Genomic DNA, 12,966 nt, shown 5'->3' on the forward strand with positions numbered 1-12,966 from the left:
AAAGCTAGTTAGGAGCTTCACATTAAATACCAGAAACAATGCACAAGAGCAGGACAAAACAAATGGTGGGGGACAATTTTCTGGAAGTTATTAATCTTGGTTTTTATCATTAGTTTAGTGCTATCCATCCATGACACTTTACTGAGCAACGAAGCAACAAGTGCCCATCTACCATTTATTTAATTCATATCCTGCCTATCTCCTGGTAAGGGCAGTCATGGTGGCTTACAGATTCAGAAACACAACATTACAAAAACACCCTGTGGACACCTATTATGAAAAGTTTACAGTGTAAAAATTGGGGTGAATACAAAAAAGGGGGTCCCAAAAGGGTAACACTGTTGAATTCATCATAGGTCTGTTATACCATTATCTAGGCTTGGCTTCAGTTGGGGGTCTGCTAGGAGGTTAAGTTTAAAGTTTTGTGAAAAGAGGTAGCTTTTGCATTGCGGAATGGAGAAGCAGGTAGGCTGTATTGTTTGGAGGTTCTGGTATACCTCCTTAGAAAGCAATTATGGGGTTGTTTGAAGACCAGAAAACAGAGGTTGGAGAATCAAGTCTCACAAGCAGGAATAACGTCATATTCTGTATACAGTGGGCCCTTGATATCCCTGGGGGGTATCAGTTCCACAAACCCGCACCCCTGGTATAGTTCAGGGGCTTCAGTGTTGCTTCACACAGACTGAAAATATACCCCAAATATTCTTCTACAGCTTGCAATAGAGAGCGAACTATCAGGGAAGCTCACCTGCCATCACTGATCCTTTCATCAAGAAACCTCAAACACAGTTTTGAACATCAGTGTTCTGTGCAAAATTTAATTATGACAAACCTCTTCAGAATGATGCCACACAGTGTTATTTGCTTAGAACAACCTCTGCTGGTCATTCTCTGCAGTAGATTACTTTGGTTGAAACACTGGTAGTAAACAGCCCCCATCCTCAAAAGCATGAAGCCAGCAGATCTTTGCTAGGTGTGATTTGAGCCCCAGAGCATGTACAGCAATCTTTTATTTCTACTCCGGGCGTGTGCAGAGTGTGCTCCCCTCTTATCACAGATGTCCTAGCTTGCCAGCACACTGCTAGGATCAGAGACAGGACCGGTCCATAGACTGCACCAATAGGCACTTGTTCTCATCCACTGGGGGGGGGGGCAACCATCAGTTTCACCATCCCTCACAGGGCCACAACTTCTCACTTTGCATAGGTCCCAAAAAAGTGTTACGGCACTGCAAGAAACTTCCATTTGTCTCTTGCATTTCTTGCAAGTTGAAGGGAATAAATCCCCTGGGCTGCCTTGCCCAAGAGATCTCCCAAATCTGGGGATTTTGAAGCTGCAGCTGTTAGGGAGCTAAGATTTGATACATCTCTTAAAAAGCAAGCCTCTGCGCCTCCTCTTACCACAATGGTTTCAACCCAAATTACACACCTCCAAATTATGCCCTAGTGGAAGTACCTTTGGAGAGACATCACAATTGCTTTTACAGCTCCTGCACATCTACTCAGAAGAAAGTCCCACTGTGTTCAGTGGGCTTACTCCCAGGAAAGCGCATATCGGACTGCAGCCTTAGAGTGGTAAGGCATGCGGTGGTAACCAGCCAGCCGTCAGTCCACTGCCAACAAGCTTTACCATATCACACAACCGCTAACAGACTCCAGTTGAGCTTCACCTTCTGTTCGACTGAGAAGGGCTCCTCAAACTCCCAACAACAGGGCAGTTTAGCAGTCCACCTGAGACTGGCCACAATATAGTTGTAGCAGCCATAAGGCAGTTCTGTGAGCTGCTGGTCCTGCTCAAGGCAGTCTATTCATAGTTCAGGCATTTGCTGTCAAAAGGCCCACCCTGCCTAGGATGCAGTCTGGCATCCGCCGGCAAAAGAATTGCCAGGTGTCAAATGGGAACCCAAAAGCAAGCTCATGTTTTCCTCTTGTGTAACAGGCTCTGAGGTACAGGGCTAGAGAGACTTCCACAAACACCATGGGCCGTGGCAGGTATCATACTGGCTCCCTGCAATCCACAGCTTTGCAACTCCAGGGCTGGTTTCAGGAATGTATGCCCCCTCCCCTTGCTATGCAAAACCCCACCCCCAGACCAGTCTGCTGGAATGAAGCTATCTCCACCCAACATTGCAAATACACAACAGGGATCAAATGTGTACACCTGTGGGCTAGACAAAAACGGGTTAAGCAGGTTTTCATCCTACACCAGAATTTAAAGTGGTGGTTTGAATGTGGGTTTGCAGACCACTGTAAAGGAGAAAGCCATGGCTAGTACTGGTGCCCAGGTAACATCAAAGTACAATTAATTGCCAATACAGCAAAGGAGAGAGCTGCCTGCTCCAAAGGCTGGATGTGGCCTTGCAAAGGGACCTGTTTGTGTCAGTGGATTTTAGATTGATTCAGCCACAGTGCCGAGAGCCACACATGGAACCTTTACAGAAGTTGCTGCACTCTTCCCCACTGTGGCTATTTGCTTAGACTGCAATCTTATATACGCCAAGTAGGACATGCCCAGGAATGTACTGTCAGCCACTTTTGTGCATCAATGTATTTGAACACAATATTACTTACATCTTTTGCAGCGTGAAGGAACCACTCTTTAGCTGTTTCTGCATTGGTGATAGTTTCTTGGGTGGTGAAAGTCTGGATTTGGGGGAGGGGGGGGAAAACCCAGAAAAAAACATTAAAACACTGGCTGAACCATCTATAAAATGCTTAAGGAATACAAGACAATGTAGAATTCTACTATCTGTGCAAGTTACAAAAATAGACATTGCATTATTTATTCAGGCTTGGGAAGGGAAAGGATATCAGACCCCACCACTAAAAACCCCACCCCAGCCAAAGGACTGCTGAATTTCAACCAGCATGGCCCAAACACTCTCAACTATCTGTTTTTAAAGCAACAGAGTCCTTATGGGTTTCAAGGAGGGTATTTGCAAAGAGAGTGTGTTCTGATGAGTTTTCTGCACCCATCAGCACACTCAGTGCTCCAGCAGTTTCAGCAGGTAAACAGAGTGAGTCCTGCTTCGAGACAAGCCTGTTGGAACTCATCTTCAACTTGAACTTGAGTAATCCGAGCATGAACTGAAGAAGGTCTGGTTGGGACCGTGCCTTCCTTGTGATCAGATTCTGGAGCCAGCAAAACCCATGATGGCCTTTCCTCCAAATGTGGGGCTCTTTGCTCCCCTACTCCACTCCCCCAATTTTTAGACAATTCCATTTGCTCATTAGCAGAAAGAGTTTGCCCGCTATGTGATATGACCAGACATGGGCAGTCATGCAGATCTGTCGGGGCACCCTCCTCTATTGGAGTTTAGTCAACCATTAAGATGTAACTTTAAGGAGTAACATCACGTCCTCCTCTCCCATCCATCTTCCAAAAACGGTTTCATTATCCAACAAAAGGCTGGTTGACAAAACAAAACTTGTAAAAAATGCCATTCATCCCTTTCCAAGTTGACCCATTATCCAGCCACCACCAGGCAACGAGAGCCAAGAATTGTTTGTCTTCCTAATGGGCATGTAAAGATGCTTCAGCGGTTGACGGGTTCACGAATATAATGCTAACAGTTCTTCTGAAGTTCCCTTCATGCTTCAGCCTTTCTAAACCCTGAACTGCTGCTTCCAAGATGAGATAATGAGGAACACTTGCAAAATGCAGGGTGCATTTCACATCCGTAGCACTAGGGCTGTAGCTTCTAAATCCAAGACACCACCACCATTGTCTCATATAAGCTGCAGGCTCCTTCTAGAAGTTCAGTTTCATAAGATCTGCTAGCGCTAGACTTAATCACTAGCAAACAAAATTCAATGAATTCAGTAAGTCAAAGTTCAGGACAAACAGCCTGCTCATCAGTGTTGCCACAAGCAAAGGTTTTACAGACACTTGATAGTACCCAATTCTCTATGCAACCCCATATAGGACTTTTAGCTGTGTACATTCAACGAGCAACAGGATGAACAAATGGTGGATGGGTGGAGAAACCTTCTCATGCAGGAGTCTGGATCCATTACCTAATCTTGCCTGTTACCAGCTGTGCTCCTGCCATTTGCCCTGATGGAGGTAGCATCTCCACTGGAAGGAGGCATGGACAAGTTACTTTGACTCAGAGGGGGAGGAAAAGAGACACACACACCTTGAGGATGGATATCTTGGGTTCACAACACCGTCAGCATCTCTTTCGGCACATCAGTGAGTCCTGACAGTTTGAATATTATTGCACCAGAGAGTTGGTACCTAGGACACTGCCGTCTACCAGATCTCTAGTTCAATATTGTCTACATCACTTGAGAGAAGATCAAGGAGCCATCACCCAGTGGTAGAGCACTTGCTCTGCATGCAGGTGGGCACATTTCAAGATTCAATCCCCAGTGGCACTTCAAGTAGAACTGGGGAAGACCTTTCTAATCAATGGACCATGAAGAACCATTATCAATCTTCTAAGTCAGACCCTTGGTCGTCAAGGTTAGAACTGTCTACATCCACTGACAGGATCTCATGCATAGAAGGGTTTTTCCACGCCCTATCTGGAGATGATGCTGGGAACTGTACCTTGAACTCTGGAAATGCAAGCTACCTGTTTTACCTCTGAGCTACAGTCTCTTCCACATCCCAAGTTCACAGATCCTTTACAAGGCTGAAGAGAAACCCTACTAAGAGATGGAAGAACAACTAGATGCTCCTAGATCAGGACCCACCTTGGATGCAATGATGAAGAGTGTTGTCTCAGGATTTAGCTCAGCCAGAGTTTTGGCTATATGGGTGCCATCAATGTTCGAGACAAACCAAACGCGTGGCCCTCCCTTGGAATAGGGCTTCAGCGCTTCAGTCACCATGAGGGGGCCCTAAAGCAAGAGAAGAGATTAACAGAGCCACCAAATCTCTGAACCACAAACTTTCTTTATACAGAGAAACTAGGCAGAACGTAGCTCACCAGATCAGATCCTCCAATCCCTATGTTGACCACGTCTGTGATTGCTTTTCCAGTGTAGCCTTTCCACTCACCACTGCGAACTTTCTGAAAGCACACAATAACAGACTCGCATTTAGGGGACAGTACTGAGACATCCCTAAAGCTATGAAAGGTATTGGAACTATGTACAGTCATTCCAGAATTGTCAACATGTCAAAAATAGCATTTGGTAACCTATTAAGATAACAGAATCAGAAGCTCTGCTAAAACCAACCAACTGAAATTTAGTGTGTAGGTGCTAAACATGCATTTGCTTGGAAAAGGGTTGAAATAGCTCACTAGAAGTTCAGGAGGAGTTGCTCCCTGTTAGTTTCTTCCTAAGACACCCCATTCATCTGTCTACAGCCAATGAAGCAATGCCAACCCCAACAATGTGAAGTGGAGAGGAGAGGACCAAAATTGCAGGCACTTGCCACTTGCTCCTTCATGCACCATTTGCAGGGCAACACGGAAGAAGCTAAAGGGAGGTCTTCCCAGTGAATGGTCCACATTCTCGCAGAATGACAGGGTTGGGTGTGCTCTGGTAGGTGTGAAGAGGCTGCTTTGAAAAGTTACCCCATGTGGCAGCTGTCACCAAGAGATGAGCTGGTTGGGTGCAGCACTTTTACTCCTCTTATTTAAAATCATGGACTTTGCAGAGCTTGCCCACTGACAGCATTTATGAAGCTGGCTTGGGTAACGATTGAGACTGAACACCAGAACTTCCTGCTTTGCCAACAGATTTGAAATGGGCTCACCAGGCAAGCTTCCAACAAGCCACCCAACCTCAGGCTCTTTTTGCAACATATGGTGGTGTTGCAAGGTAACAAGATTATAATGCACTCAGAATGGTGCATAAATACACAGCATTATAGGGAGCCAGTTTTACAAAACATGCTACTTTTGTCATTGAAACACAGTCTCTAAACATCGTACAAATAAAGGCTGCTGCATTTCACTGCAACTGTTTACAAGGCAAAATAAATGCTGTCAATTCTGCAAAAGGGGTCCAAGTCAGGTCTACAGAAGTTGGCAACTGAGGGCACAACCACTTTTGCATCCTGCCTTCCTTAAGGGATGAGCACAGTCAGCCCCGACTCCAGGGTTTTAGCTTCTCTCATTAGAGCCCCATCCTGGCCACCTGTGGACTGTGCAATCCATTGTCCATTCAGATCTTGCCCTCCCTGCGTAGACCACAGATGAGCTTCCAATTAGTGTCAGCTGTGCGGTTTGGAGTGCTTGGACATGAGTCTCTTCCCAGTTACTTCATGCTGCCAACAGTTTTCAGACTGCAATGCCCTTAGGTCCCTGGTGTCCAAGGAATCATGCCAACAAATGGAAGCCCCATTGCCAAGACCCTGAGCAGTGAACTATGCCAGGATGCAAATAATCTTCTCTCTTGCTAACGAAAAGTCCTCTTCCTGACCCATATGCCATTGCACTGCCCATAAGGAAACTTCTATTCCTTCTAGTTATGAACTCTTTCAACCACACACCTTACTCCTTTAATGAGGTCCTTCATTGGCCTAAACGTTGACAGCAAAAGTTTAGGATATAGAAACATCTGTTTATATGCAATTGTTCCATAATGGAGGAAGAGCTCCAAAGGCATTAACGGCAAGTCTTGGTGTTTCACTCTAGTCTATGGCCTAAAATCACCAAGACTGCAACAGGGCTCCCAAACACCAGCCAAGAAACTACAGAGCCCCTTTCAAATACAGGCAATATTTGAATCCATCTGCTCAGAGATACAGATAAACAGCGCAACTCTTAACACTAGCCTTGTCTGTAGAGGGTATGGCCAAAATTGACAGTTAGTAGTCTGCAGAAGTGAGGAATATTAACCAGCACAATACAGCCTTGTTTTGCGTGGTAGCCTTGTCAATCTGATCATACTACAAGACAATATTTTATGATTACAATAAAAGGCTGGTTTATTCAGAGCACAATACGAGCACTGTAAATGTGAAAGTTTAACACGCCTGCCACTCATCATTAGGCAAGTGAGAATTAACATACTGCACTATGTAGCACAGGGCGAGGGGAACAGCCCAGACATGCATGCCTGATGACATTTTATACCTGGCAGAAGTTCTTCATCTTCTCCAGCACTTTGTTCACTTCTGGGACTACATCTTTGCCATCAATGGATATTGGCGTATTTGAGCGATTCCGCAAAGCAATGTGGAGCACAGCTCGGTTCTGCAACAAGGGAGGACAAGACCATTATGGAATATGCTGGGCTATCCACTCCTGCCAGAGAAAGCTGTCAAAAGGATACCCAGCAAGACAGACTGCATGGCTTTTGGGTCATTCATTACATATTATTCTAACACAAACATTTCCCCTTTTCTAGGACCTGGACACAATCCACCAAGTACCCCCTCTGGCGTAAATCCCATTGCAGTGAATGGGAACTGCAAAGGACCAATCCTGCTCTTGCTCTCAGATTATGGACCAGACAACACTGAAATTCCAAGTGAGTGTTCAGCTAGGCAGTGTTGAATGACCCAGAATTTCACAAACTATGGAAGAGCAGATTTAGTTGCAGCAAAAATTTTTTTAAGCCGATCAAGCAGGGGATCGATCAAATTTCTTAAGTTGATCTGCCACTTGGCAGAGTTCAAGACAACTCTGGAAAACCAAGTCTAGGGATCACTGTGGTCTCTCTAACCCTGTGGATCCTGGGGAGATGGAGTGGCCAAAGTTAGCAAGAGAACTCCTACTGCACACATGAAAAGGGGGGGGTATGAGAAGAAGGACACCAAGTCTGCTTTCCCCAACCACGGGCAGGGACAGAGAACAGAGCAGTAGCTCCTTCCACACTAGGTGGAGGCGGCACCTGGAGGAGGCCAGACTGGGAAAGATTACTGCCAAGTCTCCTGGATACCAGGGGAAGAAAATGGCCGAAAGGTTCTAGGCAGATACACAAGAAAACCCATCCATTGCAATACTTTGGGCACAGTACTGTGTGGGGACGTGTATGGTCATGTTTTATGATTCTAGGAAGAATGGCAGTGGAGATCTTTTGAGTTTAACACAATTTCTTCTAAATCTGGCAACTGAGAACTGCAATCCTTGGTTTGCACAGCAGGACATCCTGAGACGATCATCACAGGCTTGGATACTCAGCGCGCGCACGCACGCACGCACGCACGCACGCACGCACGCACGCACGCACGCACGCACGCACGCACGCACGCACGAGTGATATTGCTAGTGGAGTGTGGGCTGCACCAGATAAACCAAAAGCTCACCCCCACTCTGGAGCCCAGGTGTACCCAGACCCAGGCAGACCTGAATGTAGCTGGAAAAGTCTCTGAAGCCTGCCCGGCCTCTTTATCCTCTGCAAGGCCAGGTCTACCAGGCAGGTAGATTTGACTCCACCTTGGGAAGCCTGGTAGATCTGGGCTGCAGAAACTTTTCCGACAATGACTGGAACAGGAGGAGGTCCATGGGGGTGCCACCATGAGTTACCATACTGGGTAACACCACTTGTTTGCAAAAAGCTCATCACTCATCATTCAACAGAAATCCGAGTCCATTGATAAAGATGACCATACCTCAGTGAAGTTGATCTTCTCACCACTGAACATTTGCTCTCGAGCCTTCTCAATGCCCCTTGATCTTGCCTGAAAGCATAAATTGACAAGTTGATGAAGAGTTGTCTCCCTCTGTTCCTTGCTCTCACAAAGTAAGCACTGGCACTATAACATGTCAAAAATCTATACCAAGGCCCATAACTTGCTGAGTGACTATGACTGAGGGGCACCAAGTCAAAGATGACTGCATGCTGTTGCAGGAGCAGGGAGAGGAGAGACTGTGATCTCCTGGTAGATGCTTGGGCAATTCACTGGATAAAGAAATTCCTTGGTGTCGTAAACTTGTCATACACTCCCAGGGTTTTGGGTGCTCAGAGTTCTTAGTCCTTGAACCCTAGAGCTTCAAGGATCCTTGTTCGGTAGAACTGCCACCACTGTGTATGTGCCAGTGTCTCAGTCCAGGCACACTGAGACCCTCTAGGCTTAACTATATCCCTTGTAGGCACTGAGCACTTTCTTTACTTAAAGTCTCAGTCCTCAAGTTACTAGTCCACAATGAGTATTTGGTAGCTTGCTGAACGGCTAGGCAGTATTCTGAACCTTTTCCCCAACAGACAATGAACCGACATGGTAAAAGGATTTTTACTTTATTAAGTACATAGGGTTACAAACAGTTACAAAAGGCAGCAAATGCTAGAGGCATAACTTCTAGGAAACATATCAGCATAAAACAACAAAGCTAAGTGGCTATCTCTATTATTCCCTAACTCTCACCTGGGTCAGCTTCTTTTGTAGATCCTCAGCCCCAGTTACCTATGAGGCCACATGGTCCTGGCGGGGCAGGCTGTGCCCCCACCACCTTTCCCACCAAGAGACAAAGACCAAAGACAAAGAGACAAGACACCCCTTTCGGCTTTGTTCTTATACTTCTCATGCTACAGGATGAGGTGACTCTGTATTTATTTGAACTGACCAATCACAACTCTTGGGGACAGAATCTTCTCGAAGTGGGGCTGGATGCTAGCCCTCTTAGTTCTCCCCCTCCCCACTGGGGATTCGTGGGCGCCTCTCGGTCTGCTGAGGTGCTACATTATCACCTTTCATTGAGTTGTAAATTCCTTGCAGCTAGGATGCAAGCCACTTCTATGTTACTGGGTTACTTTGGTTCAGGCTTTGCAATGCTACTAGGCCTAAGCGGCACATATTCATGACACTTGGTCACCTCGCGCAGCACTGACAGCAGTGAACAGCAGCAGCACTCCGGTGTTTCAAGCAGTCTTTCCCAGTCCTACCTGGAGATGCTGCTAGGAACCAAACCCGAGAACCTTTTGCATGCAAGAAGTGGATCTACCACCAAGCACAACCACTCCCAGGATTAGCAAGGATTTCCAACACCCTATTTTTAAACAAAGGGAACAAAACAGCTGCTGAAATGAAGCAAGGGTGGAAACCTCAGGGAGCGGTTGATCAGTTCTTCAACCTGTGGGTCATGACCCCAATGGGGTCTCAAAGCCTCATTTGGGAGGGGGTTACAGTAACCTTTCAAAGCCTGGGCAAGAGGTATATATTGGGGGGGAAAAAAAAACAAAGCCTGGGCAAGAGGTGGCTTGGATCCAATCCAAAAAATGGTACTGCCTTATCAAAACTGAGATCTTAATATAATCCTGTACAGTCTCTTCTTGCTGTCTTGCCCCACAGCTCTTAAGGCCAGCCCTGCTCAGGCTGCTACCTCACAGGGTCGCTGTGAAGCCACAAGGGATGGGAATGGAAAACAGAGAGCAGGACTGTGGAGTTGGTACAAAAAAACCTCTTTTGTGCCAGCATGGTGATAGGGAAAGGGTTATGGCACAATGGCAGCTACTCACAGTGTGCCAAACATTGGTGGAGCTCCTTTAGAACCTAGCCAATGGCCACAATTGTAATATTGACTGAGAGAGTTTGCTTTTGTGATACACTGAGATACAAGCAGAAAGCTGTTCCTGTTACTCTGCAAAGCTCATAAGCTTTATTTTGAGTATGTGCGCACACTGACTTTCAAGACAAAGGTGCTCCTCAGGCTAGCTATTGCCTCCTGGAGCTGCTACAGAAATAATTATGAGTATGCAGGCTGGTGCTTAACTTACCACATCAATCAGCAGCTTCATCACATCTTCCGTAATGAGATTCTTTGAGAAGTCCACCAAGATGTCTCCTTGTTCACTCTTCAGTGTCAGGCTGTAATAAGTCAGTGACTCAGTAAGTAAGTTATACAAGTGTGACAAAGGCAGGCATGTCTACCGTGACTGGCCAAGTTCTGCTTAACCCCAAGACTTCCCCCATTCTTGTGATAAACCAGCCTCCCACCCCACAGATTACTAAGAGGAAGTTTGTTTAAAAAAATATTTCAACCCTGCCTTTCCCCTGGTAACCAAGGCAGCCTGTAGCATAGTCAACACAGAATTTGATAATTTAATAAAATCAAACATGATGATCAATACACACAGCAAAACAGGAGCAGCACACAGAATTAATCTGTATGTATGTATTGGCAACCTTCAGTCTCGAAAGACTATGGTATCGCGCTCTGAAAGGTGGTTCTGGCACAGCGTCTAGTGTGGCTGAAAAGGCCAATCCGGGAGTGACAATCCCTTCCACACCGGGAGCAAGTGCAGTCTGTCCCTGGTCTGTCTCCCTGGCTATGGGCCTTCCTTCTTTGCCTCTTAGCCTCAGACTGTTGGCAAAGTGTCTCTTCAAACTGGGAAAGGCCATGCTGCACAGCCTGCCTCCAAGCGGGCCGCTCAGAGGCCAGGGTTTCCCACTTGTTGAGGTCCATCCCTAAGGCCTTCAGATCCCTCTTGCAGATGTCCTTGTATCGCAGCTGTGGTCTACCTGTAGGGCGCTTTCCTTGCACGAGTTCTCCATAGAGGAGATCCTTTGGGATCCGGCCATCGTCCATTCTCACGACATGACCAAGCCAACGCAGGCGTCTCTGTTTCAGCAGTGAATACATGCTAGGGATTCCAGCACGTTCCAGGACTGTGTTGTTTGGAACTTTGTCCTGCCAGATGATGCCGAGGATGCGTCGGAGGCAGCGCATGTGGAAAGCGCTCAGTTTCCTCTCCTGTTGTGAGCGAAGAGTCCATGACTCGCTGCAGTACAGAAGTGTACTCAGGACGCAAGCTCTGTAGACCTGGATCTTGGTATGTTCCGTCAGCTTCTTGTTGGACCAGACTCTCTTTGTGAGTCTGGAAAACGTGGTAGCTGCTTTACCGATGCGCTTGTTTAGCTCGGTATCGAGAGAAAGAGTGTCGGAGATCGTTGAGCCAAGGTACACAAAATCATGGACAACCTCCAGTTCATGCTCAGAGATTGTAATGCAGGGAGGTGAGTCCACATCCTGAACCATGACCTGTGTTTTCTTCAGGCTGATTGTCAGTCCAAAATCTTGGCAGGCCTTGCTAAAACGATCCATGAGCTGCTGGAGATCTTTGGCAGAGTGGGTAGTGACAGCTGCATCGTCGGCAAAGAGGAAGTCACGCAGACATTTCAGCTGGACTTTGGATTTTGCTCTCAGTCTGGAGAGGTTGAAGAGCTTTCCGTCTGATCTGGTCCGGAGATAGATGCCTTCTGTTGCAGTTCCAAAGGCCTGCTTCAGCAGGACAGCGAAGAAAATCCCAAACAAGGTTGGTGCAAGAACACAGCCCTGCTTCACTCCGCTTCGGATGTCAAAAGGGTCTGATGTGGAGCCATCGAAGACAACAGTGCCCTTCATGTCCTTGTGGAAAGATCTGATGATGCTGAGGAGCCTGGGTGGACATCCAATCTTGGGGAGAATCTTGAAGAGGCCGTCTCTGCTGACCAGGTCGAAAGCCTTTGTGAGATCTATGAAGGCTATAAAGAGTGGCTGTCGTTGTTCCCTGCATTTCTCCTGCAGTTGTCTAAGGACATTGTCTAAGGACAATGACACCTGGCTTCTCTGATGACCTGCAAGAAATAGACGACGCACGCAAAACAGCTGTCATCGACATGGAGCTGAGCAGACTGCAGGTGGACATCGTCGCCCTTCAAGAGACTAGGCTGCCAGATTCCGGATCTGTCAAGGAGAGAAATTTCTCATTTTTCTGGCAGGGAAAACCACCAAACGAAACCAGGGAACATGGCGTTGGCTTTGCGGTCAGAAATACCCTGCTGAAATCCATCATCCCACCTACTGTGGGAAGTGAAAGAATTTTGTCCCTGCAGCTCCAGTCATCAGCAGGACCTATCACTCTCATCAGTGCTTATGCACCGACTCTGTCGTCTCCAGCAGAAGCCAAAGACAAATTCTATGATGACCTGGCCACCACTGTCAAGAAAATCCCTGTAAAAGAGCCATTGTTCATCCTCGGCGATTTCAATGCTAGAGTTGGTGCTGATAACAGTTCATGGCCCACTTGCTTAGGTCAGTTTGGCACTGGGAGGATGAACGAAAATGGCCAACGCCTGCTAGAG

The 12,966-nt window shown here is 46.8% G+C and overlaps 1 protein-coding gene across 1 annotated transcript in view; it reads right to left on the reverse strand.

Annotated features, from left to right (window-relative positions):
* Positions 1-12,966, reverse strand: part of GPI (glucose-6-phosphate isomerase) — a 32,320-nt gene that overhangs the window by 10,672 nt on the left and 8,682 nt on the right. The window contains exons 2-7 of the mRNA XM_066637449.1: positions 10,620-10,710; positions 8,518-8,586; positions 7,037-7,156; positions 4,937-5,020; positions 4,701-4,847; positions 2,571-2,642 (exon numbers count right to left, since the gene is read on the reverse strand). Coding sequence (XP_066493546.1) covers positions 2,571-2,642; positions 4,701-4,847; positions 4,937-5,020; positions 7,037-7,156; positions 8,518-8,586; positions 10,620-10,710 — 583 coding nt within the window. The remainder of the gene's footprint in view (positions 1-2,570; positions 2,643-4,700; positions 4,848-4,936; positions 5,021-7,036; positions 7,157-8,517; positions 8,587-10,619; positions 10,711-12,966) is intronic.

This window comes from Tiliqua scincoides, chromosome 9, assembly GCF_035046505.1.
Source record: "Tiliqua scincoides isolate rTilSci1 chromosome 9, rTilSci1.hap2, whole genome shotgun sequence".
Lineage (NCBI taxonomy): Eukaryota > Metazoa > Chordata > Lepidosauria > Squamata > Scincidae > Tiliqua > Tiliqua scincoides.